At 37.4% G+C, this 25,955-nt stretch overlaps 4 protein-coding genes across 8 annotated transcripts; 3 read left to right on the top strand and 1 right to left on the bottom strand.

The window, feature by feature from the left end:
• The first annotated feature begins 598 nt into the window (after positions 1–598).
• LOC131020958 (inactive beta-amylase 9-like) lies at positions 599–4,394 on the top strand. The gene is made up of 3 exons (XM_057950014.1): positions 599–1,490; positions 2,514–2,999; positions 3,319–4,394. Exons 1-3 carry the CDS (start codon positions 1,227–1,229, stop codon positions 4,162–4,164), a joined length of 1,596 nt encoding a protein of 531 aa, XP_057805997.1. The 5' UTR covers positions 599–1,226; the 3' UTR covers positions 4,165–4,394.
• Positions 4,395–5,954: 1,560 nt separating this feature from the next.
• Positions 5,955–11,249, top strand: LOC131020956 (sodium/hydrogen exchanger 2-like). 3 transcript variants are annotated; one of them, XM_057950011.1, is made up of 16 exons: positions 5,956–6,266; positions 6,387–6,456; positions 6,975–7,154; positions 7,268–7,386; positions 7,555–7,652; positions 8,301–8,357; positions 8,459–8,505; positions 8,595–8,789; positions 8,897–8,943; positions 9,192–9,258; positions 9,365–9,465; positions 9,577–9,678; positions 9,757–9,892; positions 9,972–10,034; positions 10,222–10,305; positions 10,484–11,249. In XM_057950011.1, exons 3-16 carry the CDS (start codon positions 6,981–6,983, stop codon positions 10,862–10,864), a joined length of 1,671 nt encoding a protein of 556 aa, XP_057805994.1. In that variant the 5' UTR covers positions 5,956–6,266; positions 6,387–6,456; positions 6,975–6,980; the 3' UTR covers positions 10,865–11,249. The 3 variants fall into 3 exon arrangements, with proteins under 3 accessions (XP_057805995.1, XP_057805994.1, XP_057805993.1); XM_057950012.1 differs by lacking the exon at positions 6,387–6,456 and having other exon boundaries at positions 5,955–6,266; XM_057950010.1 differs by having other exon boundaries at positions 5,956–6,456.
• A 2,962-nt stretch (positions 11,250–14,211) lies between these two features.
• LOC131020957 (acyl carrier protein 1, chloroplastic-like) lies at positions 14,212–16,683 on the top strand. The gene is made up of 4 exons (XM_057950013.1): positions 14,212–14,452; positions 15,446–15,538; positions 15,731–15,853; positions 16,354–16,683. The coding sequence occupies exons 1-4, from the start codon at positions 14,387–14,389 to the stop codon at positions 16,474–16,476; spliced, it is 405 nt and encodes a 134-aa protein (XP_057805996.1). The 5' UTR covers positions 14,212–14,386; the 3' UTR covers positions 16,477–16,683.
• Positions 16,684–17,980: 1,297 nt separating this feature from the next.
• Positions 17,981–25,645, bottom strand: LOC131020955 (serine/threonine-protein kinase RUNKEL). Of its 3 annotated transcripts, none has more exons than XR_009100810.1 (12): positions 25,469–25,645; positions 25,307–25,396; positions 24,871–24,923; positions 24,672–24,747; positions 24,004–24,065; positions 23,843–23,921; positions 23,700–23,753; positions 21,906–23,567; positions 20,945–21,814; positions 19,606–20,719; positions 19,441–19,518; positions 17,981–18,439 (listed from the first exon to the last, which is right to left on the bottom strand). XR_009100810.1 is itself a non-coding variant. In XM_057950008.1 (11 exons), the coding sequence occupies exons 1-10, from the start codon at positions 25,514–25,516 to the stop codon at positions 19,622–19,624; spliced, it is 4,092 nt and encodes a 1,363-aa protein (XP_057805991.1). In that variant the 5' UTR covers positions 25,517–25,645; the 3' UTR covers positions 19,331–19,518; positions 19,606–19,621. The 3 variants fall into 3 exon arrangements, 1 of the variants encoding a protein (XP_057805991.1); XR_009100811.1 differs by having other exon boundaries at positions 18,304–18,442; XM_057950008.1 differs by lacking the exon at positions 17,981–18,439 and having other exon boundaries at positions 19,331–19,518.
• Positions 25,646–25,955: the final 310 nt, after the last annotated feature.

Below are 25,955 nucleotides of genomic sequence, written 5' to 3'. Positions count from 1 at the left end.
GATAAAAATCATAAAAAAAAAAAAAATCAAAGTCTTGCCTTTTTATTCAAGAATTTTTACATTCTTAACAATATCATTTTATTTTATTTTAATTGTAATTTTTTCTCTATTTTTTTCGGTAATGAAAAGTTTAGCTGGAAACGAAAAACTTGTGGGGAATAAATAAACAATTTGTTTGGATTGGAAGATTATTGTATAGACCATTTATGATCTTTTAGAAAAAGAAGAAGAAAAATTAGTGTGTGTTGGCCTTCTGAGAAAGTTGTTAATCTTTAAGGGAAAGAACTTATTTATTTAAATTGATATTAAATTGAACATGATTTTACCCGATAAAAAAAAAAAAGTTTATGTGATTTTTATTTATAATGTTAGTATTTATTTATTTTCCATAATTTGAGCAACGACGAGTCACACTTGGAGGCCAAAAACCTTATCCACAGTAATTTGCAGCTCAGATTTTGAGGTTTGTGCAATCCTTAAAAAAATGTGTTGGAAGTGAGTCAGCAATTAGTCATCTTGCATCTGGGCCTCCGCCACGTGTCAGATCATTATTATCTCTCCCAATTTAAAACCCAAAAAATGGCACATTTAGCATTATTAAATGTTTTTTTTTCAGTACATGTCATATGTGTCTCCACGTTTTCTTATCCACAAAAATATCCTGTGATCGCAAATTAATTGGGATTCTGCATGTCGGAAAAGGGAAATAGAAAAATAATAAATCAAACTCATTTATATTGAAAAGCAATCTTATCCCAAATCAAGGCCATTACCCTTTCTTTTTTTTCGTTTAATTCCGGGGTTTAACGGTGAAAAAAATTGTTTTTTTTTTATAGATTACAAAAAAAAAAAAAAAAAACAAGATTTTCTTTTTGGTGTAATGGATTATCGATTTAAAAATAGTAAATTCTCGCTCCTTGCATTTGTGATGTGATCCTAAAATTTCTGCCGTTTTCTTTAATCAACCAAAAAATATTTCATTCAAATTCTATCTTCTCCATTTCATATTCATTTTCTTTTTTTTTTCCTCTCAAATTCTCAATCCAAATTCGGGCCCTTCTCCCCCAATATTCGCTTATTCAAATCAAGATTTTGAGACCAATCACGCCAGAAACGAAGTCAATTTTTTCGCAGAAGAAGACGCCCTAAGATTTGGGGCTAAAGATTCAATTTTTTGGGGGGGGGTTGTTAAATATTTTTTTTTTTCATCCGGCTTTTATGCAAGTATGGAGATTTCAGCTATTCGAAGCTCACAGGTGAATTTAGGAAGAAGTTTTGATGCTGGGCTGTTTAGTTTTAGCAAGAATTTGGGTGCCAAAATCTGCAATTTGAAGAACAATAATCCGAAAACGTGCTGCTTCATTCACAATCAAAGCTTGAAATGGCCTTCGAAATCTGCTGTGGGTTTCACTCTCAGAGCCTCTGCTGCTGCTCAAATTGCAGATGCTGTCAATTCTGAGAAAGCTCCAATAATTTCAAGAACCAAGCATGTAAGTTGCCTCTCTCTCTCTCTCTCTCTCTCTCTCTCTCTCTCTCTCTCTCTCTCTCTCTCTCGTGTTAAGCCCTGCTTTTTTCCTAAGTATTTTCTTAATTGGGTTACATTTGAAGTGATGAGAAATGGACTTTTTACTCTGTGTGTGTTTGTGTGTGTTGATATTTTGTTATTTCATGATTTTCAAATTTGCAGAAATTATCTACTTAAGGCTGAAGTATTCTTGAAATTGATTATATGTTTTGCATTGTTTAGAGGATTGGTAAAATGAAAAAGAGAATTGTGTATGAGCTTTGTTTTGAGAAATTAGAACTAGAATTTATATTAAGTTTATGTGGTTGGTGCTGGAATTCTGTTTTAATTTATCTGCTACAAGATCCAATCCAATGTGAGGTCTTAAATGTTCAAAAATAAGGTAAAGATGAATCTCTTCATGTAGTATATTATGTTGAACCTGTTATATTCGGTCGAATTTCTCCTTCAAAAGCTGCTTATGAACTCATCTAAAATCAATGTGGCTTCATCATACTTGTGTGTGCCATTGTTCTTGGTATTTACATGTGCTTCGTTTTGGTTTTGAGATTGATAAGGATGTGTAAGTTTATTGAATCAGTTCCGTTGTATTGAATTTCACCTTCAAAAGCTGAAGTAAACTGCTTATGAACTCATCTAAAAATCAATGTGGCTTCATAATACTTGTGTGTGGAAATTGTTCTTGGTATTTACATGTGCTTCGTTTCGGTTATGAGATCGATTAGGAATGTATAATGTTTATTGAATCTGTTCCATTATATTGAATTTCACCTTCAAAAGATGAAGTAAACTGCTTATGAACTCATCAAAAATCAATGTGGCTTCATCATACATGTGTTGTGTGTGGCATTGTTCTTGATATTCCATGTGCTTCCCTACGGTTTTGAGATTGATAGGAATGGAAATGCTTATCTCTCTAGATGGTCTTCTGCATTTACAAATTGTAAAAAGAGAGATATATGAGAGGCTTTTTTGCCTTTTATTGCAGGAGGTTGATGGGATCAAGTTATTCGTTGGTCTGCCGCTTGATACCGTCTCCAAATCTAATAAGATAAACCGGGCACGAGCAATTGCTGCAGGGCTGAAGGCTTTGAAAGCATTGGGTGTGAACGGTGTTGAGCTCCCGATTTGGTGGGGAGTAGCCGAGAGGGAAGCTATGGGGAAATATGAATGGACAAGCTACCTTGCTGTTGTGGATATGGTCCAAAAATTGGGCCTTGAGCTTCACGTCTCGCTCTGTTTCCATGCTTCGGAAGAATGCGGGATTCGCCTCCCGGAATGGGTTTCTCGGATTGGTGAAGGCGATCCGGACATCTACTTTTCAGATAGGTTGGGACAGCAGTACAAAGATTGTCTCTCATTTGCCGTGGGTGACATTCCTGTCTTAGATGGAAAGACTCCGGTCCAAGTGTACAAGGAGTTTTGTGATGACTTCAAAGCTACTTTCTCGCCTTTCTTGGGTTCTACAATAACGGTAAGTTCACCTATCTTGATTGATGGACTACTCTTCTATCGGATAATCATGTGTCGTTCCAACTGATTTTGCTGATTTTAGTTGCATTTCATTTTGATCGATCGAATAAGGGAGGGATAGTATTGTATAAGACGGTCCGAGGGGTCAAGATTTGCCATACGTGTCATGATACGGATCCAAACACCGATATGCAACTTGAATCTGGATACTTTACCCGTCTACACATCTTGACTCGTCTGGCCGTCTTACACTAGTTTTTGTGATTGGATATTAGTGTAAGTCATTCGAACTAGCTGCTTATTTTCCTTGAATTCAACAGAGTGTAACGATTGGGCTTGGCCCAGATGGCGAGCTTCGATATCCATCGCATCACCGGCTCGACAAAAGCATCCGCGGAGCTGGAGAATTCCAGTGTTATGACAGATATATGCTAAAGAATCTGAAGCAGCATGCTGAAACAAATGGAAGTCCTCTATGGGGTCTTGGTGGTCCCCACGACGCCCCCGGCGACGACCTATCTCCGCTCTCCGATGGCTTCTTTGCCGAAAACGGCGGATCTTGGGAGACGCCGTACGGCGATTTCTTCCTCTCGTGGTATTCGAGTCAGCTATTATCTCATGGCGACCGTATCCTGTCCCTCGCGGCTTCGACCTTCAAAGATGCCGGCATTACCGTGTCCGGTAGAGTCCCCCTCGTCCACTCATGGCACCGGACCCGTTCGCGCCCGGCCGAGCTCACGGCCGGGTTCTACAACCCGGCCGGTCGCGACGGATACGACCGTGTCGCCGAGATCTTCTCGAGAAACGCCTGCGGCATGATACTCCCGGGGATGGACCTAGCCGACGAGCACCAGCCAGCCGAGATCCGCTCGAGCCCGCAGGCGCTGCTCGAGGAGATAACATCTTCGTGCAGAGAGCACGGGGTGACGGTGTCCGGCCAGAACTCATTGCCCTCCGGCCTCTCCGGGGGCTTCGACCAGATCAAGAAGACGGTGCTGGCCGCCAACTCATCAGTGGCCGCGTTCACGTACCAACGGATGGGAGCTTCCTTCTTCACCCCCGAGCACTTTTCTCCGTTTGCGCAGTTTGCCCGGTGCCTGAACCGGCCGATCCGGAGGTCGGACGACGTAGCGTCAAAGGAGGGCCGCGACGACGAGGCATTCTAGGCTCGGCGTCGCCTGCAAACTGCATAAGAGGATGAGTTACATGTATATACATATATATATAAATATGATTTAGATAGAAACAATGTGGTTAATTAAACCATGATGATTTGATATCATAAGAGGATTGTAGTTCTACTTAGGCAAATTTGAAACTGTTGTGCAGTGAGGTTTTTACTCCTTTTCTGCAAACACTGTTTCTGTAAGCTCAATAATAAAGCGAAGTTTATATATATTCAATAATTATATTTTTGACAATATTTTTTTATGGTTAAAACTTTAATAAAATGCTCATTTTATTAAGTTATAAGTAGAAATTATTCATTTTTTATAAAAATATGTGAAAAAACATCTAATTTTAAGTAAAAAATATTAAAATCTGCATAGAAATTAATGACACTATGAGACTAATCGCTTGAAATGTATTTTTTCAATAGACAAATATATTTGCTAGTAGACTTGCCAGCTGACCGACTAATGAATTTATCGATAAAATATATTTTGAGCAATTAACGTCAGAATGTCACTGATTTCTACGCAAATTTTATCACATTCAATGGTTTTTTAATCCTTTCACTAAAAAATGGATATTTTCTAATATATATTCTTATAGAAGCAATTATTTTAATGTATGCATTATCAAATTTGAGTAGTTTTATTGTGTTAATTATCCATTAACATAAATAATTTTATACTCATGTTTGTTTGAATATACTCATGGCCCATAAATAATTTTATATTTGTTTGATTGAATGATGATTAAAGAAAGGAGCCTTGGCTTCATTGCACGTGCCAAGATATGGTTAATGAATTTAATCATTTGGATAAATTAAGGCCCTCGTGTATCACTAAAAACAAATTCGAATACTATTGAAAAATACTTATTGTCTGTGATAAGCAAGCAGATATCATGGCCTTTGCTCGACACATATAAATATTAAAACATTTTCTTTTATCATTGGGAAAACTATTTTATAAGTCACAATTCATATTTGAATCTTGATATTGAATAAATAATGTAAATTTGGCTCTATAAAACGATTTCACATGAGACATTGTCTTAAAAATATTGCCCGTGTTTGTACGTGAATTGTGAAAAATAAATAAAAATTGCTCTTTTCATTTTACTTCACTGTAAAAATGTGTGAACTTATATTGATTATAGTGAAAATCGATTATCCAAAAAGAAAACAGATCAAGTTAAACGAGACAAACATAAAAAAAAAAAAAACAGATCAGATCAAATGGGACGGGCTGAGTATATTATAAGTCTAATATTTTAAGAATTGTAAACTTGAATAAATATAATCCTTGTGAAGAAGAGTCTTGAAAGCACGTGTTCATCGAAATTAATTACACTAATTATGTAAAATTAAAAGCTAGTTTAATACGTGGTGCTCTTTCCTTCTCCTAACCTACACACTTATCAATTATCATGTGACTTGGCTTATACAAAAGCAATTTAAATTTAAATCTGTCCAATTTTACTTAATTGCGTAAATTAAAATAATCTTAATATTTAATACTACATCAATAAAAGTTTCCAACACGACAACTCAACCGTGATTTTCAGCCGTTGGATTAGATGACAAAAAAAGGCGTCTTCAACTCTAGGGAAATAGGACGGTGGGGATTATTGCTTTGAAAATAGCGGGCTCCACATCCGTGGCTCCACGTGTCCTTTTTAATTACTTACATTTTGCTATATTTAGATTTAAAAAAAAAAAGGAAAAAAGAACCAGACTCCAATCGTTTTCACTCTCACATATATGTTGCGTATATATACTTCCCATAAACGGACTCTCTATTAGCCCGTCGATTTTCCCTCTATTTCACACACAACACATACTTCCACAATTTTCTGCGTAGATTTTTTTTCCTTTTCGTTTCCGATTTAAGAGTGATCAATGTAGAGAAGATATTTGGAACTTTTTCAAAGATGCGTCAAAATCCGTGATATTGTATAGGAGCTCTTCTGGAATCTTCAATTTCCTCGCTGTATTTGAAGGAGAAGAAAGGCTGAGTTTCGCAGCTAGAAGTTTCTCGATTCTGTTTTGTTTTGTTTTTTCATTGCGCAAGTTCGAGAAGAAAAGCTCAGATTTAAGGTCTGCATTAACATTTCTCCGCTGTTCGGCTGGTTTTTTTTATGGCGTCGATTCGCCGCGTTCTGAGAGGAAACGTAGTTTGAATAACGAAGTTTTTTATTCGCGTTTGGAATCTGAAAGCTCAGATCGCTCGCGTGCGGAGTTCGGAGTTCAATATTCATATAGTTTTTTTTCGTCTCGAACTCCGCAGGTAATATTGCTCTGTTTCGAGGTGTAGTTGTGTGGAAAAGTTGGTGGTTTTGTGTTCGTTTGCGCAATCATGTAGCCGTATTTGCGTCGTTTTTTTGTTTTAATGAATTAATTAATGATGTGGATTTGCATGAGTTTTCGTGTAGTGATTGCGTTTCGATCGTGTAGCCGTTAATTTACAAAATAACCGATGCAATATTTTAAAATGTTTATTAAGATGTGGACAAAACGTAGTGCGAATTTGGCCTACTGGTGGGAAACATGATATTCATAATAAGATGATATCAGAGTTTGATTCACGTGATGTATTTAATAATTGCATGCTCGTGTAATCTATGTGGTTTTGTTGGATTCAGCTGGTGACGTTTGAACATGGTAATTAATTACAAGAGGCATAATTTGACAGAAATTTAGCTGGTGTGAAGTTATTGCCTTTGCCTTAATCCTTGAGTCTAGAATCTTCAGTTGTATAAGAACTCTGCTAATCTTGCCAACGTGGTGTGGAAAATTTGAATATAGGAAGGAATGGGGATTGATTTGAGATCTGTGTTGGAGACGGTGAGAAATTTGTCAACCTCTGACCATGCTTCAGTGGTCTCAATCACCTTGTTTGTCACGCTCCTCTGTGCGTGTATTGTGATCGGTCATCTATTGGAGGAAAGTCCTTGGATGAATGAATCAATCACTGCCCTTATAATTGTGAGTATTCATGTTCAATGCATTTGGCTGCCTGTGATTCGGATGGCATATTTTTTAGTCATTATGTGTATCTTTGATCCTTTAAAATGACTACTACCAACTCAAATCGACAGGGTGTGGGGACCGGAGTTATGATTTTACTTGTAAGTGGAGGGAAAAGCTCACATCTTTTTGTGTTCAGCGAAGATCTTTTCTTCATTTATCTCCTTCCTCCAATCATCTTCAATGCTGGGTAAGATTTTTCTACTATAGGGTCACAGTTTGCTTTGTGTGCCTCTTTAGTTGTTTGAGTCTCCTCTTCACTCTATCAGTTGCATATCTGTTTTGCTTTAATTTTAGTCACCCTTTTATGTACTACTATATTCTGAGTGCCCTTTTCATGGCTCAATTTAAAAATCAGGTTCCAGGTTAAGAAGAAACAATTCTTCCGCAATTTTGCGACTATAATGATGTTTGGAGCACTCGGTACACTAGTATCTTTCACAATCATATCACTAGGTATGGCAATCTACCTTTAATACATCTCAGTTATGGTTATCTATTTCCGCAAAGGTGATTCTTGCCTATTGACATATCATTCTTTGCAATCCTGTGTTTCTCAAGATGCACATTGTCGTGTACCTTTTACTTGTTCTTTTCATTCTTGTGGTTTGAACTGAATTTCCTTAAAGTGAAAATGGAAGACCCTGTGTGAGTGCTGTTTGATGCAGTGCTCTTCCTTGTGAAGGAAAGTCTACATCAGCTGTTTCATTGAAGTTTCTACATCTTTGACTGACCTTGTTCTTAGCTTTTCCTGATTAACTGGAAGTTGAAAGAAAGCTTGAGAGAGATAGCACACTGCTAAAATTATTTGTAACATGTTACAGGCTTAAATGGTATTTTCAGATGAAAGTCATATATAGAATTACAACTTATTGAAAATCAGTTCACATACTTGTTTTGTATTTTTATATATCTTGAGAAGGATGATTCTGTTTGGTGTGAGGAAACTTATGAAATGGAGTGAGACAGAGAAAAGAGGGAGAGAATAGAGTTAGTTGGTGCTGGAAAATGGAACTATTATGTGCTAAATAATATTTTGCTTACTTTTTATCTGTGGAATGTTAATTGACTTTTGCGTTACTCTAATCTTCTATATTATGGCAGGTGCTATTGCCATCTTTGGCAAAATGGATCTTGGTCTTGTAATTGGGGATTATCTTGGTAAAACCTCTCCCTTTCTTCTTCTCTCTCTTGCGCGTACACACACACACATTTAAATATTTTTATTCATCTCTGCTTTTAACCACCTTTTGTATTTCCAGCAATTGGAGCTATTTTTGCTGCAACAGATTCTGTTTGTACATTGCAGGTTCATTTCGTGGTTTTGTTTGTTTGATGTTAAAATCCTCATCGAAAAAATTCTTTATGGGATGATGCAACATGTTTGCAATTTCACAGGTGCTATGTCAGGATGAGACACCACTACTATACAGTCTAGTGTTTGGAGAAGGCGTTGTTAATGATGCAACATCAGTGGTGCTTTTCAACGCAATCCAGGATTTTGACCTTTCTCGTATCAATTCAGCTATAGCTTTGCAGCTGATTGGAAATTTTATTTATTTATTTATCTCAAGCACTGTGTTGGGAGTTTTCGTGAGTTACTCTTTCCTCTTCTTTTTTTTCAGTTGGGGGTGTGAATACATTTTATCTTCCAAAATGCCATTTACTACTTGCTACTAAACATCTTGTTTTCACTGCAGCTTGGACTGCTCAGCGCTTATATCATAAAGAAGCTTTATTTTGGAAGGTAATACCAATAGTGTGTCTTTGACTCGTATAAATTATATCCACTGTTGAAAATTGCTACTTCACCAGAGCTTACATAATTTACCAAAGACATGCAAGAAATGAGCTTGCACAGCTGATTTGCTATTGCTAAACCCCCGATGCATCATGAAATTGTGGAACCTTTCAATAACCTTTTTGCTGTTTGGCTTTGATGATGTTAAAGAAAAGGAAAAATATTTACAGCTCAAGTACTCTGATCAACTGCAGGCACTCAACTGACCGCGAGGTTGCAATCATGATGCTCATGGCTTACCTATCATACATGTCGGCAGAAGTAAGATTTTTGCTATTTATAAGGTTCAACTTAGTGACTATATTGAGTTCTAGATCCCAACATTATGGAATTAAACTTTTTGTATAACGTCAGAGGTGTCTTGCAGTTATTCTATCTAAGCGGGATCCTCACCGTCTTCTTTTGTGGGATTGTAATGTCACATTACACTTGGCATAATGTGACTCAGAACTCGAGAGTTACAACCAAGTATGATATCACCTTAAACTTTCAGACCATTCGATCAAGTTCTTTCTTTTGCTGCTTCCATTTCTCTTTGCTTCATGTTTACTTCAAAGTATATCTTCAACCATAATGCAGACACACCTTTGCAGCATTGTCATTTGTTGCTGAGACATTCATATTTCTATATGTTGGCATGGATGCTCTGGACATTGAGAAGTGGAGCGTTGTAAGCGACAGGTACGTATTGCACATCGTACCATTTTCCTGATTCACGAGTTTTCTATTTTATTTACTTCATCGCCTTCCATTTTTCAGCCCGAAAACCTCAATCAAAGTCAGTGCAATTCTACTTGGACTGATCATGGTTGGAAGAGCAGCCTTTGTTTTTCCCTTGTCAATCTTGTCCAACTTCAAGAAGTCTCCACGCGAGAAAATCGACTTTAAGCAGCAAGTACAAACTCTATAATCTTCATTTGTGCAAGACCTATATCTACTTGCCTCTGCATAGTTTCACCAACCTTGATTTGCAGATTACCATATGGTGGGCTGGACTTATGCGAGGCGCTGTATCCATGGCTCTTGCTTACAACCAGGTAAAAAGGAATCCTCTGCTCCACCGAGCTCCGTGTTCGTAATTTTGCTGGTGTTGTATAGCGTATGGATCTGATTCATTACCCGTCTGGCAGTCTTACACAAGACTACCCTTATAACAAACATCCTTACTCAACGGGTACCAATCCGTGTCGTATTAACCCGACTTTCTTCTTCTTTGCCGCGCAGTTTACCAGGGCAGGCCACACTCAGTTACGCGGCAATGCCATCATGATCACCAGCACCATAACCGTCGTGCTCTTCAGCACCGTGGTAAGACATCTTAAAAACTCCTCCTAGTGTGATGTGTTTGGTTCATTAATGGGGGGCTTTTGCACAACAATTTGCACGAAAAGAGAAGAATTGGCTTGGTGGGGGCTTAAGCCCCTCCTCGCCCCTACGTGTGTCTGCCGACGGCTGCGTATACGAATAATCCTCTACACTGATGCAGGTTTGCGGGCTGATTACGAAACCATTGGTGAGATTCTTGATGCCCTCATCAAAACAGCTCAACAGATCAATGTCTTCAGAGCCCGGCACGCCCAAGTCCTTCACCGTGCCTCTTCTTGCCAGTCAGGATTCGGATTCAGAACTCTTCAGCGGCAACGGGCAGGTGTCCGGAGCCCACGGAGACGAGCAGCCTGTAGTCCGCCCGAGCAGCCTACGCATGCTTCTCACAACCCCTACTCGCACCGTTCACTACTACTGGAGGAAATTCGACAATGCCTTCATGCGCCCCGTCTTTGGTGGCCGAGGCTTCGTCCCCTACGTGCCGGGCTCCCCGACCGAACAAAGCGTGCATCAATGGCCTGCAGAAGAAGCCAAGGACTAGCCATGCTGCTGCTGCTCTAACTTCACTCTCAGGTTTTCTACATTTCCTGTTTTCATTATTAAGCCTCTCTCTCTCTCTCTCTCTCTATATATATATATATATATACACATATATTTGGCCTTGTGTTAGGTGAGTTGGTGATCGGCCTCTAGATTAGCCTATGACTTCAAACAGATTAATGTTCTGTTTCTATGATAACTTTAAAAGAAATGTTGTCTAGTTTTTGCAGAAACACCAGTTTTTGGTGTGAATTTTTGTTAGCAAGGCTGTGTGCATGTGGTCTTGGTATGTATAGTCTATGTTGTAATTAATTTTCTTTATTATTTGTATTTTGTAACTTCTCCGGAATACATAATATACGTTTGAATCATCTCAATTAATTTCACATTTAGTTTTTGTTATAGAAAATTAGGTAAGTTGTTTTTTATTTAAGAAGACAATATACTCATATATTAAGAAATATCGGAATCAACAATGTCCCTCGATCAACAGGGGAAATTACAAGTCCAACAAACCGAACCATCCCCTCTACCAGCATATTTAGCGAGCTCATGCGCAGCTACATTTGCTTCTCTAAACACACGACGAATACCGATCAATAAATTCTGCCGAGCCATAGCAAGTATATCTTTAATAAACATCGATCTTCTTCATCTATCAATAAATTAGGTAAGTTGTTACTGGATACGGATTAGTTTATTATTTTTACCTTTTATTATTATTATTATTATTATTATTATTATTATTATTATTATTATTATTATTATTATTATTATTATTAAGTACAACCATTTTAAAAAATAGTAAGTTATATTTTTCTGTCAAAAATCGCCTTACTAATTTTGGAAATAATTTTTTGTTTCTAATTTTTATTCATTTCGTCTACTCTAGATTATACAGATATTTTTTTTATTATAACTTTTTCTATTGATACAATTCATCAAATTAGTATTAATTAATTTCTTATCTCTTAAATATGACTTATAATCGCATCATTTTTTTTATAACAAAATCACTTATAATTTCGGTTGGAAAGTTTAATCGTTTGTTGGCCAGACTTGATCAAATTAATTTATTCATTTAATGCATAAAAAATATTTAAAATGTCATGACCCTTAATCATCTATTTTAGGATAATTGTTGCTAGGTTGTATTTGTTATTATTTTATCAAAATATAAATTTTAAATTTAAATTATATATTCATTAAATGTAAAAAAGTATATATAGATATAATATATTAACACTCACACACACATATATATACATATACATATGTGTATATTCTTCTAGTATTGTATATATTTTAGTAAAAATTTTGTATAAATTATTTTAATATAATGTGTATATAAGTAATTTATATAATTTTATTTTTTAAATATATTATTTTAAAAAATATAATTTGTTTTATTATTTTAATTAAATAAATATTGCGTGCACGGGAGTAATACTAATAACTAATCGATTGAACATAAGTCATGGCAAAATACCAAAAAAATCGAAATAATAGTACATCTTTTGTTATTGCTATGTCTTAATGCTAGATTGGTCAAATAAATTAAATAGGCATATGCTAAACAGTTGGATACAATTATGACTATGTGAAACTGATTGAGTAGAGACAGCTAAACTCTCTCCAACATTGGTGCTTTTCTCTTGCATTTAGTTTGGGGCAATTGAATATTTAAATATTTAGGCGCCCCACCACATGTGTACATTGTATAGGCCATGTGTACCTAAATATCACTCTTTTCCATTTAATTGATAATGATTCATTACTATTAGATATGATTATTAAAAAAAAGTGATTAAAGAATAAAATTAATAGAAAATTATGAAATTCTCATTAGACATTGAATTTAATTTTTTTTATATTCATAAACAATAATTTAATAGAATACAACATCAAATATGATGTACGACTTGATTTTTATAATCGTTTCAAAATACCACGAAACATGCCCGGATAAAATTAATAAACAATTTGCAATTAAAAATTTGTATAAAGCATGTACCATATCTTATTATTTGTAAATAAAAACATATAAGTGTCTAAAAATGTTTATTATCAAATCAAACATCGCCATAAGAGCACCTCCAGCGCGGAGGTCAAAGGACGCGTCGATCCGCGTCGAAGGAGAGGGGCGTGCGCTGGAGACCCGGCCAGGTGCGAGGCGAGGTCGAAGGCTGGACCCGGGGCGAGGATTGAAGGAGTATGGCGCGTCCCAATTTAAAAAAAAAATCAAAAATCGTTATTTTTTTTTTAAATTCGACCGTTGGTTATTTATTTTATTTTTTTTAAATTCGACCGTTGATTTGAACGGCTATTTTGAATTTCTTTTTTTTTTATTTTTATTTTTCCCCTTCTATAAATACCACTCTTCCACTCTTTCAAATTCACCAATATCTTCAACTACAATTCTCTCCCAACAACAATTCTCTCTTCTACATTTCCAAAAATGGATCGTGAATTCGATGAATACCTCGAGCAACAAGGCGGATCGAGGCTTCCAATGATGGGGTTTGCTCCATTTTCACAAGCCTCCAATGTCTTGGCTACGGGAAATGTTCCCACGCCGGCGGCGAGCGCCAACGTTCAAGAAGAGCCGGAGGAGGTGAAACCGAAAGCCAAGGGCACCCGCGCTGCATATTTTAGCGAGGAGTCCGAGCTCGTGGCAATATTGTGGGCGGAGGCAACCCACAATCCTATTTTGGGGACCTCCCAAAAGTTGCTCCAATATTGGGGAGCAATCGCCGAGAAGTTCAACGCGCTCAATACGTCGGCAGCGCCGCCACGAAAGCCGGATCATCTCAAGTCTCACTTCGCCCGTGTTCAAAAGGAGACAAAATTAGGAAATGCTCATGCGTCGAGGGCTTATTTAAATTAGGAAATTATGTTAATTTTTATTTTATTATCGTATTTTAATTATGTTTTTAATTTTATTTTAATTATTGTAATGTTTAATTTTATTTTTAATGAAATTAGAAATTTTAAAATAAAAGTGTAGAAATATGAATTTTGTGGAAATGAGGATTTAAGCACCCACCTAAGTCACAATACATTAGAGAGGGGTGTGTCTTAGGTGGGGCCCACTCCTAAGACACCCCTCTAAGACACAAGCATTGGAGTTGCTCTAATAAAACCAAGAACACATCCTATTATTCTAATTAGGACTGGTTAAATTGAAATTTGGATTTTCCCCAAGTAAAAAAAATTGTATATATATATATATATAGATAAAAAAAATAAAAATAAAAATCAAAGATTCCACTAAACCCGCATCCAAACACTCCCAATTTTCGATACGAGCGATGAAAAATTATAAAACAAAAAACTCAAAAGTGCCTATAAAACAGCGGCAGAACTCTTCCACTCTCTCTCACTTCTCTCTCTTCCCTCTCTACTCTACACTCAAGCCATTCACACTCTTCGTGCTCTCCGCCACCTTCTCTTCTTTCTTCTTCCTTGTCAAATTTTCAGATCCAAATTGAGTTTTTTCCTGTTCCTTTTGATCCCATCAGATATGGCTTCTTTCACTGCTTCCTCTGTTTCTCTATCCTCCGCCTTTTGCTCGTTCAAGCAGAGCCAGGTTAGTTTTTTAAATTGTTTGTAGTTTTTCGGGATTTTCATTTTTTAATTTATTGGGTTTTTGTAGCTATGCAGTGTGTTTCGATTTTTAAATCATTGTGATATATTATGATCTCTAGTTATGATTTCGTGCTTACTGAATTCTGATTTTTTTTTTTCAGCCTTTGTGTTTAAGGGTTTTAGTGATAGCTATAGACTATAGTTAAATTATTTAACTTGATGATCAAAAATCTCATTTTTTGATGGATCGTGAGTTGCGAAGTTTTTTCAATTGTAAATCTATATTATGATCTCTAGTTATGATTTCGTGCTTACTGAATTCTGATTTTTTTTCAGCTTTTGTGTTTAAGGGTTTTAGTGATAGCTATAGTTAAATTATTTAATTTGATGATCAAAAATCTCATTTTTTGATGGATCGTGAGTTGCGAAGTTTTTTCAATTGTAAATCTATATTGTTTTCTTTAGTATTTGTTGATTATGTGTTAAAAATCGATTCTGTTTTCATTAGGTCATCTGATTTTTTAGTTTTAATCCTTCTGATTTGATATAATATGGCTTTATCTGCTGATTAATGTCGAAGTTGCGTAATGTGTTTCTGCAAATCAGAAGCTGATATAAAATATCCTTTTTTAATTTCATTTGTGCAAAATAGAGTTTTTTCCTCATCTTTGAGTATAGACTATATTTCAAGCTCCTATTCTTGCATGTGATGAAATTATCAAGAAAATCTAATGCACTAACAATGTTGTGAATGATGATTTCTGCCAAAAATATCGAACAATTCCGTTTAGTTTGCTTTGATTTGCAGCTGCAATTTCGTTTTGGATTATTGAGTTCAGCCTAAATAAGCTGTTAAATTGAAGGATTTTTTTCATATATCATTTGTATTTTCTCAGCTATGTGAGTCAGTTGGCTTTCTCTCACCAAATTTTAATTATTCAAGGCTGATTTTGTGTTGGTAATTGTTAATTCTGTTGTTTTTCAACTTAAGCAGGCTTCTAATTTGAGGAAGGCATCAGTTTCCTTCAGTGGAAAGAGCTTCCCTTCTCACAGGCTCCCGTTACCTCGTTTCCGAGTTTCCTGCGCGGTATGATTATTGCAGCTTGATCCACTGATCTACATTGGTTCTAGTTCTCACATTATGCTTTGTCTTTGAGTATGCTTGTGATGAAGAATCAAGAAATACTAGATGTTCGCAGATTAGCTTTTTCATCATTAACATGCAATGAACTTTGAGATTTCAAGATTGACTACAATTCTTGATTGTTCCATTAAGCAGGCCAAGCCCGAGACAGTCAATAAAGTGGTTGAAATCGTGAAGAAGCAGTTGGCTCTTCCTGATGATCGAGAGGTCTGTGGAGACTCGAAGTTTCAAGTACTTGGTGCTGACTCTCTTGACACGGTAATACTTCCCCCCATCATGGTCATATTGTTGGTATATACTTAGTGTTTGCCTCGTTCATAATCGTGTATTGCTGCATGCTAAATGTGGATTATTAAACGACATCATTACTTAATCACTGATGTAATCTAGTGTGATGTGTAATTGGACAACACATATCTTCTTGTGTTTATTTATTTCATGAATGAAACCAACTTAGGTCCCTGCACTTTCCGAGTCTATTCTGTATCGAGTCTTTTATACTTTCACTTTTCAACTTTCTTTTGTAAGTAAAATCGATGTTTTTGTATAGCACAAGGACCTAACTTTAACATAAGTGATATAAATAGGGTTTCAAATTTGATGCAAGAATATAATTTTGAGATGATTAAAGTATAGGAATGTAACTATGCATTTCTCATGAATATCAAGGCCTTTTTTGGGTATGGAAATGATATAATCTTGAATTTTGCTTCCCTGATAAATATCTCGCCATTGATAAACAACGTTTCACCATACAGGTCGAGATTGTGATGGGACTCGAGGAGGAGTTTGGGATATGCGTTGAGGAAGAGAGTGCCCAGAGCATCACAACCGTTCAAGAAGCAGCAGATCTCATCGAGGAACTCCTTGAGAAGAAATGATGAACGACAGCTCCATCTCTCCTAGGTTTGTGCTCGGCACGAGGGACTTGGTTAGAAAAAAAGGAAAACGCGATAACTTATCCAGCCTTTTATGGGTGCTTGGTTTATTTCATCGAAGGAACTAGCTCGTTTTCGTTTGCAGTTTTCCCTGTCAGACATGAATGTTTACTATCATCTCTGAATGCAATCTTATTATGGGGAAAGAAACCATTTTTCTTGTCTCTCATCTTTAGTATAAGGTGCGAACGCAGGAAAGAAATAAAATATTGGTAGGGTTATATTCCTTGTTTAAACATTTTTGGCAACGGCAACGGCAACGGCTCAATAAGGGCTGAAGATAATTTTCGACAATTTCGACCAGGTAGCCCGGTTAGGTTTTTCAGTCTCGGTTCGATTATGCTCACCCCTATCCGTATTTCTACTATCTCTAGATCGTTGTTTGCGGAACTCCTCCATCGACCGGACCCCTTTGGTCCGGTTCGAATTCTGGATTTCGATTCGATTATGCTCACACCCGAAGCCGAATACAGTGTCCCCAAAGATAGCATCGAAAAATTTGCTCGTTGCATCGGGCGATATTGAGCTTTCGCTTTCGCTTTCATTTGCAAAAAGCTCTGCCATCCATGGCAAAAAGATTGTGATGTAGTGTCCATTTCTGATTACTGATACTATTTTGAAGTAAATAGATATTTGTGATTTTAATTTGGTTTCTATCGTTAAAGATTACTTCAACACTTTACGAGAAACTAAATAATTAAACTGGTCATTAATCAACTCAAGCATGCAATGAGAGAGAGAGAGAGATGTGGAGTGTTTGCTTTCGTGAATTAGATAAGATTTAGTTTCATGATATGTTGTTTGGTTAAGTGAATTCGGTTCGAAATTTGGTCTCGAGACAGTTGTACATAGGATGTCGAAAAATCGAACATATATACTTCCTCCGTCTCATTATAAATGTCCTGCTACTTTTTGGCACGTAGATTAATAAATGTGTAATTAGTAGATAAAGTGAGTCGGTAAAAATTATTTAAATATTAGATATAAAGAGAGAATATTTTACCAAAAAAATGGAACATTTGTAGTGAAATATAATATTCTATTATAGAAAGTGAGATATTTGTAATGGGACGAAGGGAGTAATAGGTTGAGTGGCCCTCTTGGCATGGCGCTTTCAACAAAGGGTGGTGTCTCCAGCTAGCATTTTTACATTTAATTTACCTAACTGGAAAGCACACAACCACTTTCCCTTTTTTGTCTTCCAACAAACTCTCAAAACCCCCTAGCACGAAGGCTCGTGCTAGGGTTTTTGCTACACTCGATTGAATCGATCAATAATTTATGCTAAACTCGATGAATTATACGTTAAAACCAACAATGTTACGATGAACTACGCGAATGGATTAGTAGATATCACTAATGGGGACATCATCAAATAAAGGTCTATCAACAACATAATTCATGTGTTTGTGCTTCAAGTGGGAAGGTAACTAAATTTCAAGAAATATACTAGTCAAGAACTCAACCTTCAACCTCATTAAATGCTGCACCCAAGAAGAATCTATGTCACACTCAGATTAAGTCCATCATATGCTTGTGCTTAAATTGGAAATGTGACTAAACATACTTACATATATGTAGGTAGTTTGCATGCTATAGAGAATTAAAATACCTCACATAATAATGATTAAAACAAGCACTAACCCAAAAGCCATAAAAAAATTGAGTCCAACTTGAGGCACTGCGGATGAATCTTGCAATGGGCCCGACGGCCCGAAGGCGGTGTCGAGGCCGGTCGAGCCCGTTATATCGGGGTTGGGAGGGCTACGGGTGGAGGGGATCGTCGGCATGGTTGCTCCGGTGGGAGGGGCGGCGGCGGAAGGGAGGAGAGGAGCAATGTAGGGTGGCAATTGTGTGTATGGAGACAATGCCAAAGTGGATGAGACAATGAAGCTTGTAGTGATGGCTGCTGCAAGAAAGTTTAAAGAAGTCATTTTGAACATGTAATGATGGTGGAATGAAGATGATCACACTTATATGAGATGTTTTTTTTTTTTTTTCTTTTCTTTGAGGTTTTATGATTGAGGGTGTGAAATCAATATAGGAGAAAGTGTCACGAGAATTTGTGATCATTTGGAGTTGATGAAAATATGTAATAAGTGGGATTTGCATGTGGTGAAAAGGTAGGGGAAAATTAAGGGTGAATTTAGCAATAGTATATATTTAGATTTATCTTTATTTCTATTTTTATTTTTGAGAATGCTTGATTGGCGCTTGACTTTGTTTTGGCCCATGATCATGTATTCACGTTTTACTATTTTTGTGTATTTGACATATAATTTGTTTATTTATCATATGATTGGTGCATACAAACTATTATTTTCTCACCCTTAAAAAAATTATGTGAAATAGTACTCAAATGATCTTGTAATCATAGTTGATGAGGGCATGTTTTGAATAATCAAGTTACATGATTTATCCTAAAATTTGGATTTGATTTGCAGGAACTGGTTAATATCGAAATTGAAAACTTATGGCTTTAGAGAAATACATATAATTTGTTTATTTATAATATGATTGGTGCATATAAACTATTATTTTCCCACCCCTTAAAAGAATTCCTAAAGATTCCCTTAATAGGTTGTCAACCAACCACTCAATGAAAAATGGGAAAAGGGAAACGAAGTGTTTTTTTTTGTCACTAACTGCAAAAATTTGAATTAACCTAACTTTATCTTATTTCAAAGCTTGATTTTCTTTTTCACTGTTAACTTTGAATGACAGAGGCATTTTCCACATCTCTCTCTCTCTCTCTCTTAATGGACTACTTGATTTTGTGAGACCAAAACAAAAGAGATGCTAGAAGAAATGGTGTTGAATTCAACACATACCATTATGATACAAAATGTAATAGGAATTGTGTAATACAAAAAGAAAAAGAAAAAAAAGGCATAAATGAGCTCTCACCATATCTCTCTGCAAGATGCACCTTCACTATATAAGGTTGCGTCGATCCTGCTTGTAAGAAAAAACCACCTTTGCTTTCTGAAAAAGATCGAAGATCGACAGTTAATTCGAGATAAAACCTCTCCATGTTCGAAAGCAAGACAACGTAGGTGAAGAAATACGAACCTCAGCAGCTGGGAAGCTAGCGATGGATCCTCTGCAACTCCTGTGCTACTTGAACAGAGGCATTGGCAATACCTTTTGTGCTAGAGCCCTTAAGATTAGAAACAATTGCTTCGATTTTCGCCAGCTCTGACGCGCAGATGGATAGTATCATCGAGTGTAGCATGTACTGTCGACAAGAGAAACCAACAACATGCAGAATTCGCTCCACCACCAGCTCGGAGATGCTGCCATTGAGCCCGGCCTCGAGTGATGCAGATGCTTTGGAGAGATTCATGAAGAAGTTCATGGTTGCTTCTCTTGGAGCTGCCTTGAACAGCAGAACCAAACACTCGGAGGCTAAATCTGCAACGTTGGCCTCGGAGGATTTGCTCAGTTCGAGGAGGGCTCCTACGTTGCTGGCAAAGTCTGTTATATCTCTTATGCAGTCAGCACTGCTCTCACTTGAGCCATCATATAAGAGTGCGGGCTGTTTTGAGTAGACGAACCCTGGCCTGGAGTTTACAGAGCGTAAGAGGAATGCCCTGCACAGACCAAGTGTTGGCTCGATGAAATCATCCATCTCCTTGGCTAATACGAATTCCAAGAGATTTCCTATCTTCCTCACAACTTTTAATTGGGAGATCATCTTCGTTTCTAGCTCAGGGGCGGATGCTAGAGCCAGACACAGCATCACATTGCTCACGTTTATAGTTGAGAAATCACCCAGCAGAGATTCGAAGCATTGGGAGACAGCTTTCATGTGAAGGATGTCACAGATTTTTATGTAGTTGGACTCGATGAGCATCACAAGCAGCTTCTGAGCATACATGGGAATCGGGTCTTCGTCCTCAATCAGAGATGGGTATAGTGGGAGGAAGTGAACATTAGATACAGACTTTAAATCTTCTGCCCTCTGTTCGTCCTCCACCGTTTCACTCAGGAAAAGGACCATCACATCGAAGAATATCTTCAAGCATAAAAACCGAGCATCTCCATCTTTGTTTCCCTTGTACAGGGCAGCCAGGCTAGGAAGGATCTGGCGGATGAAGACGACAGGGTTATCATTGATTGCTGTTGGCTCCTCTGATATTGATTCCAAAACTCGCAGAAGAGTTATTTGGAAGTCATCCCTGCCCTGAAATCAATAAGTAATAAGACGTTATTGCGCAAATCTTGATTGCTATAAGAGAATCGTAACAAGCACCCAAGTTTTGACATCCTATTTACTTGTAAGTATTAGACATGGCTACAATACCATGTTCGCCAATAACCAAAAGTCATGGCCCAAATAAATAGTAGGTAACATGAAAGGGAAGACTGATTTCAGAAAAATAACAGCAACATTTTTTCAGTTGTATACCTGGAAAGGTGATTCCGTCAATTTAAGCAGATTCGCAACCAGTAGCAAAACCTGTGGAGTAATTACTGAATTCCTGAATGAAGAGCTCCCTAGAAGATGGAGAACCACAGGAAAGAAATGAATACTGTTTTTTGGAGTATTCCGACTGCTGAGACCAGGAATGAGCCCTTGACGCCTGCCTCCCATAATTTGTTGAATATCCCCTGTTATTGTTTCAAGCAAACCTGGTAAAGTTGATACCACAGCATGCACAAATGCGTCCAGACAATGCTGCACATATTTATCTTTTTCTTTTGCAAGTCTATCCATAGCTGATAGCAATCTTGCATTGCAGAAAAAGAGTGGGAGACATCTCTTCCCATGCTTACAGAGTAGAGCCACAAAGAGGAGAGCCTTTCCCTTCAGAACTTCATTTCCCTGCTCAATAAGAGACAAAAGATTTGAAACAATATTTTTGTCTTCCATTACGGGAAGAAGGAGACGCCCTATATTTGTCAGAAACTGGCTTCCAAGCATAGCCATGTTTAGAAGATTTAAGCAGATTTGCTGCTCACGTTGGTTTCCCTTGAAAAGACTAGAACTAATATCCTTCAGCGGAATTTTCTCAACAACCTGTTGAATGCTAGGTGGGTTGAAGCGAGCCAGACGCACCAAACATGACGCAGCAGTAAGTTTCATACTTTCTTGTTTTCCTGGAGCCTTATACATATAACAGAGGTTCGTAATTACATCTTGGCTGTTGAAACGAGTGGCCCAATAACCTCCATGACTCGAGATGTTCTCTATTGTTCTTAAAGCATAAAGCTGGGTAAGATCATCCTCTCCTTTCCGTAAGACAGATGATATCAAAGAGATTAATGAATTGGGAACCTGAATAACATTGGAAAAGGCATATCAGAAAGAAAATAATAGGAGGTTAATATGTTCCAAACGCCATGGGAAAATAGTGAAAGAAGCTAACCTGCCAGCTAGAAGGTGGTCTGCTGTCTTTCGATGGAGATTCCTGAGGATTATTGTCCTTAGTAGGATCATTTAGAGTAGATATGTAAAATAACAACTCGCCCAAAGCAGCCATGGAAAACCTCCTCACTTTTTCCTGTCTGTCTCTCAAACCATCTGTTAGAGCACCTAAAATTCCAGAATTTGCCAAATCATCTCCAATGAAGGTGGAATGGCGAATCAGCAAGCCTATAAGTGAAGACAGCTGCACCCGCAAGGCCAAAGCCTTAGACTGCCTTAGCATTTTGAGAAGAACTAGCATTATTGGCCCATTGGTCAAAATATTGGCAGTATCAGCATTGGTGCTCAACATCTCGAGGTACCTAAGCACATTTTGCTTCTCACCATTGACATTCCCATTCATGATACTTATAATCCTGTTATACATAACATCCAATTTATCCTTGGGCATCTTTGTAAAATCAGCTGGGGGAATAGCGTGGAAGGGAAGGGAAGGCATTACATCCGATCCTTTATCAATTTTTCTGCTAGGCATTACTGGCCTAACAGAGAGATCAGATGGATGCCACAGCACCTCGGAGAGGTCTGAAGTTGATTTGGCTGCATCAAAATCAAGGACACGCCCAGAAACATCTTTGATTCTTGGAGTCTTCAGGTGAGGGCTAGCACTGGTTGGTGTGGATACTACTGGGCTCACATCCATGTCTGAAGATGATTCCTGCTCTTCTGCTCTTGAGTTATCAGTCAAAGGAGTGTCAACAACATTTGATCCTTCAGACTGGATTATCATGTTGTCCGTCTCTTCAACTTTTCCCTCATGCTTTCGAGGAGTTGATAAATTATCTTCTGTAATGGATGATTCATTTTCAGATACATCAGCTTCATCATGCCCATCATCTTCTGTGCTCTCATTAAAATCAAGTTCCATGTCATTGTTTTCGATTTTGATTTCTGCATCATTCTTAGAGCTATTAGGTAATGGCCTTCGGTAATTCTCTTTCTCGTTTTCCCTGTGCAGATTAGATCTTGCAATTCTCGAAAGACGCAGGAGATTCACACCACCTATATTATTTGAACCATCTTTTTTCTTTGCATCAGGTACTTTGCCAGAAGGTTTGCCTTGAGCTTTACGGCCACTATATATACCTTTAGTCGGCGTCTCTTCTCCTTTCACAGCAGCACTAAGATTCTCATCTTGCTTACTAGGCATTCTTGAATCTTTTCCACAAGATCTTGTTGGAGTCTTGTTTCGGAGAGGTCTATCTCCATTGCGCTCCGTAAGATGTGGTTCAGAAGGCAGCTCAATCATGTTAGCAAAAGCAGGCTGAGGAGGTAATGCCAATGAAACAAATTTTGTCCTCCAAAAAGCATGATTGCAAAGTTCAGGCCACTGTATTCTTTCAGCTGGATCTTTGATCAAGAGAGAATTTATCAAATTTACAAATGGACGGGTTGGATTCCCAGGAAGAGGAGGATGTGCCTCCAAAAGAATCGATTTCGCCAATTGAGTGAATTCCTTGTCAATAAATGGAGGTCTGCCAGTATAACACTCATATAGCACACAACCAAGAGCCCAGAAATCAGAAGCGTATGAATGAACACCTCCATCTTGGAACAACTCGGGAGACATGTAGCAAGGTGTTCCACGTTTTGCTTGGGGTAGCTAGGCATGCAATTGAAAATATAATCATATTATCAAGTAGGGAAACAGGAAACAACTTCATCCAGTAAATCAAGTCACAAGTCAGCTAACCCTACTTCCAATTTGCAAAAAAGTATTAAGTATAAAACCCACCTGGGAGGTCATGGATATGTCACTCAGTTTTCTTGCTAATCCAAAGTCGCATAGCTGATCATAGAAAACATTAAATGGGATATTTTCAGAATTATTCGAAGCACTCACAAAGATCTACATGGAGAGGGGGAGCAAGATAATACCTTTGTCTGTCCGTTTTCATCCAAAAGAATGTTTGACGGTTTTAAGTCACAGTAAATAATTCCCTTTGAATGCAAGTACCTGTTGGTCAGGCCAGTAATATTTTCAAAAGCAATCTAGTTGCCATAATTAACAAGAAAGTTTAGGTAAATTTGATTCTTACTGCAGAGCTGCTACAAGGCCATAAGCCAAGTCATGTATAGACTCTTCAGGAAGCTTGCCGTCCTGCCATGAAACTTAGTTGTTAGTGGATCATGAGAGCCAAAACAATTGGGAGTTGATAAATGGGTAATAACACAAAGAGGGTCCAATACATAAGATGTAACAACGAACCACAGAGGTTAGTTGATCAATGAACATAACATTATGTGAGAGAACAAACCAAAAGCTTTAGCTTCTGTTTCTTTTATCCAGCACAGGTATGACATAACAAACTTAGGCTCATGAGATAATCTTTTTTAATAAGTACTAAGGCAAGGCTCAAGGTTCAGCTTGTGCCATATGAGACACACATGCGACATACTAGCACGAGATTTATTTTTTATCAATATCTGAACCAGTTCTATCCAAATTTTAAGAAAGCCAACTTGGCATGAATTCATCATGACCTTCCTTCTTTCACACTTTCAAGAGGAGACCCCTCTAGTTATTTTATTGTAAAAATAGCAAGGATAAGGACTTAAAAAACAGAGAACGGGGTTCAATTCACAGTAATCTGGACAGCTTAAAGCTTTTAGGTCCTAATATGAGTCATGTGACAAAAAAATATTGTCACATATCTTGATTCAGGCAACAAGTTGATACACACGAACAGTTATAACAATCAATCACCTGTTGCAATAAAGTCATCAGATCTCCTCCAACGCAATACTCGAGAACTAACCACAAATGAGCTGATGTTTCGTACCTACAACATCAGTTGACGAGAAAAAAGAGTAAGAATGAAGCTAAAGTGTCTAATACCATACTAATCGATCAAAGGTCATTAGCAAGTCAACAAAGATTCTAAGTTCTCACTGGACAAACTTACCATGAGTAGAACTTTAGCACGTTAGAATGATCTAGAGTGTGAAGAATCCTCACCTGTAAAAAGAAAATAACAAAACTGAATCATATTGAAATCCAGTACTGAACTACTAACAAACGAGTAGCATCCACATTCATCAATGAGTTTCCAACATCACAAATGTCTATTCTACGAAAAATCCCGCCGTAGTTCCGGGCCTTCTATGCTCTAGATCACGAGGCAATTCAACTCATTCAAATGAGTAGAACATGATCGCATGCTTCAGAAATTAAGTCTAAATAAACCCATTTACATAGAGTTGAACAATTCGTGGGCGCCACATTAAATCTACAGCTTTATGGTGCTGAAAGCATAAACCAGGCCGTTTCAAATAATTCAAATCACCCAAAATTGAATAAAAATCGTCAAAAAATAAAAAACTGCTGGTGGAAATGCTTACTTCCTGAAGAACCTTGCTCCGATGAGATTTGTCGACGCTCTTAATGGCGAAATACTCAATAGTCTTCTTCTTTCTTCCCTTGTAGACAGTCTGCAACACAGTAATTTCGGATAAATACAGTTCAGATGAGCAACACAGCAATTGCGGTTGAGTTAGGATTACCGAATATTTGCCGCGGCCGATGGCTTCGTAAATGTGGTAGTGATTCATGCTTGGGCTTCTTCAAATCTGTGCGTCAATCAACGCCTTCTGTGTGAGGTGTGTGTGTGTGTGTGTGTGTGTGTGTGTGTGTGTGAGAGAGAGAGAGAGAGAGAGAGAGAGAGCGAGAGCGGGTGAAGAGAGTTACTGAAATTCAAATTTGGGGAAATAGAAAAAGCAGTAGTGTGGGCTTTTTAGCCAAACAGTGCCTACAGAATTAAAATAGTATTTGAAATTTTTGGAACATGAGATTAAATAGAGGGCTGATTTTTATGGTATTAGCGATCAAAAAATTAAAAATAATTTTAATGTCTAATTTTAAACATATAAAATTATTTATTGCATTTACACTGAAATTTAGTGCATTCAAAAAATGAAATTATTGTTCCTTGTTCGATTTGAATAAGGCAATGCATTTATCGTGCATCTTTACCAATCTAAAATAAAAATA

The sequence above is a fragment of the Salvia miltiorrhiza genome, chromosome 4 (assembly GCF_028751815.1).
Source record: "Salvia miltiorrhiza cultivar Shanhuang (shh) chromosome 4, IMPLAD_Smil_shh, whole genome shotgun sequence".
Classification (NCBI taxonomy): domain Eukaryota; kingdom Viridiplantae; phylum Streptophyta; class Magnoliopsida; order Lamiales; family Lamiaceae; genus Salvia; species Salvia miltiorrhiza.
Note: the sequence above shows the minus strand (reverse complement) of the source record. Positions and strands in the feature narration are given on the sequence as shown.

What these genes read in the sequence shown, in the direction of transcription:
- LOC131020956 (XM_057950012.1), top strand. Translation starts at nt 6,981, where the DNA reads ATGGGGATTGATTTGAGATCTGTGTTGGAGACGGTGAGAAATTTGTCA. An exon ending in CAATCACTGCCCTTATAATT is followed by an intron (nt 7,155 to 7,267) that starts GTGAGTATTCAT and finishes TCAAATCGACAG; the next exon opens with GGTGTGGGGACCGGAGTTAT. An exon ending in TATCATACATGTCGGCAGAA is followed by an intron (nt 9,259 to 9,364) that starts GTAAGATTTTTG and finishes GGTGTCTTGCAG; the next exon opens with TTATTCTATCTAAGCGGGAT.
- LOC131020955 (XM_057950008.1), bottom strand. Translation starts at nt 25,516, where the DNA reads ATGAATCACTACCACATTTACGAAGCCATCGGCCGCGGCAAATATTCG. An exon ending in GGCCTTGTAGCAGCTCTGCA is followed by an intron (nt 23,922 to 24,003) that starts GTAAGAATCAAA and finishes CCTGACCAACAG; the next exon opens with GTACTTGCATTCAAAGGGAA. An exon ending in ATGAAAACGGACAGACAAAG is followed by an intron (nt 23,754 to 23,842) that starts GTATTATCTTGC and finishes TTCTATGATCAG; the next exon opens with CTATGCGACTTTGGATTAGC.
- LOC131020957 (XM_057950013.1), top strand. Translation starts at nt 14,387, where the DNA reads ATGGCTTCTTTCACTGCTTCCTCTGTTTCTCTATCCTCCGCCTTTTGC. An exon ending in GCTCGTTCAAGCAGAGCCAG is followed by an intron (nt 14,453 to 15,445) that starts GTTAGTTTTTTA and finishes CAACTTAAGCAG; the next exon opens with GCTTCTAATTTGAGGAAGGC. An exon ending in GTGCTGACTCTCTTGACACG is followed by an intron (nt 15,854 to 16,353) that starts GTAATACTTCCC and finishes TTCACCATACAG; the next exon opens with GTCGAGATTGTGATGGGACT.
- LOC131020958 (XM_057950014.1), top strand. Translation starts at nt 1,227, where the DNA reads ATGGAGATTTCAGCTATTCGAAGCTCACAGGTGAATTTAGGAAGAAGT. An exon ending in TAATTTCAAGAACCAAGCAT is followed by an intron (nt 1,491 to 2,513) that starts GTAAGTTGCCTC and finishes CTTTTATTGCAG; the next exon opens with GAGGTTGATGGGATCAAGTT. An exon ending in TCTTGGGTTCTACAATAACG is followed by an intron (nt 3,000 to 3,318) that starts GTAAGTTCACCT and finishes TGAATTCAACAG; the next exon opens with AGTGTAACGATTGGGCTTGG.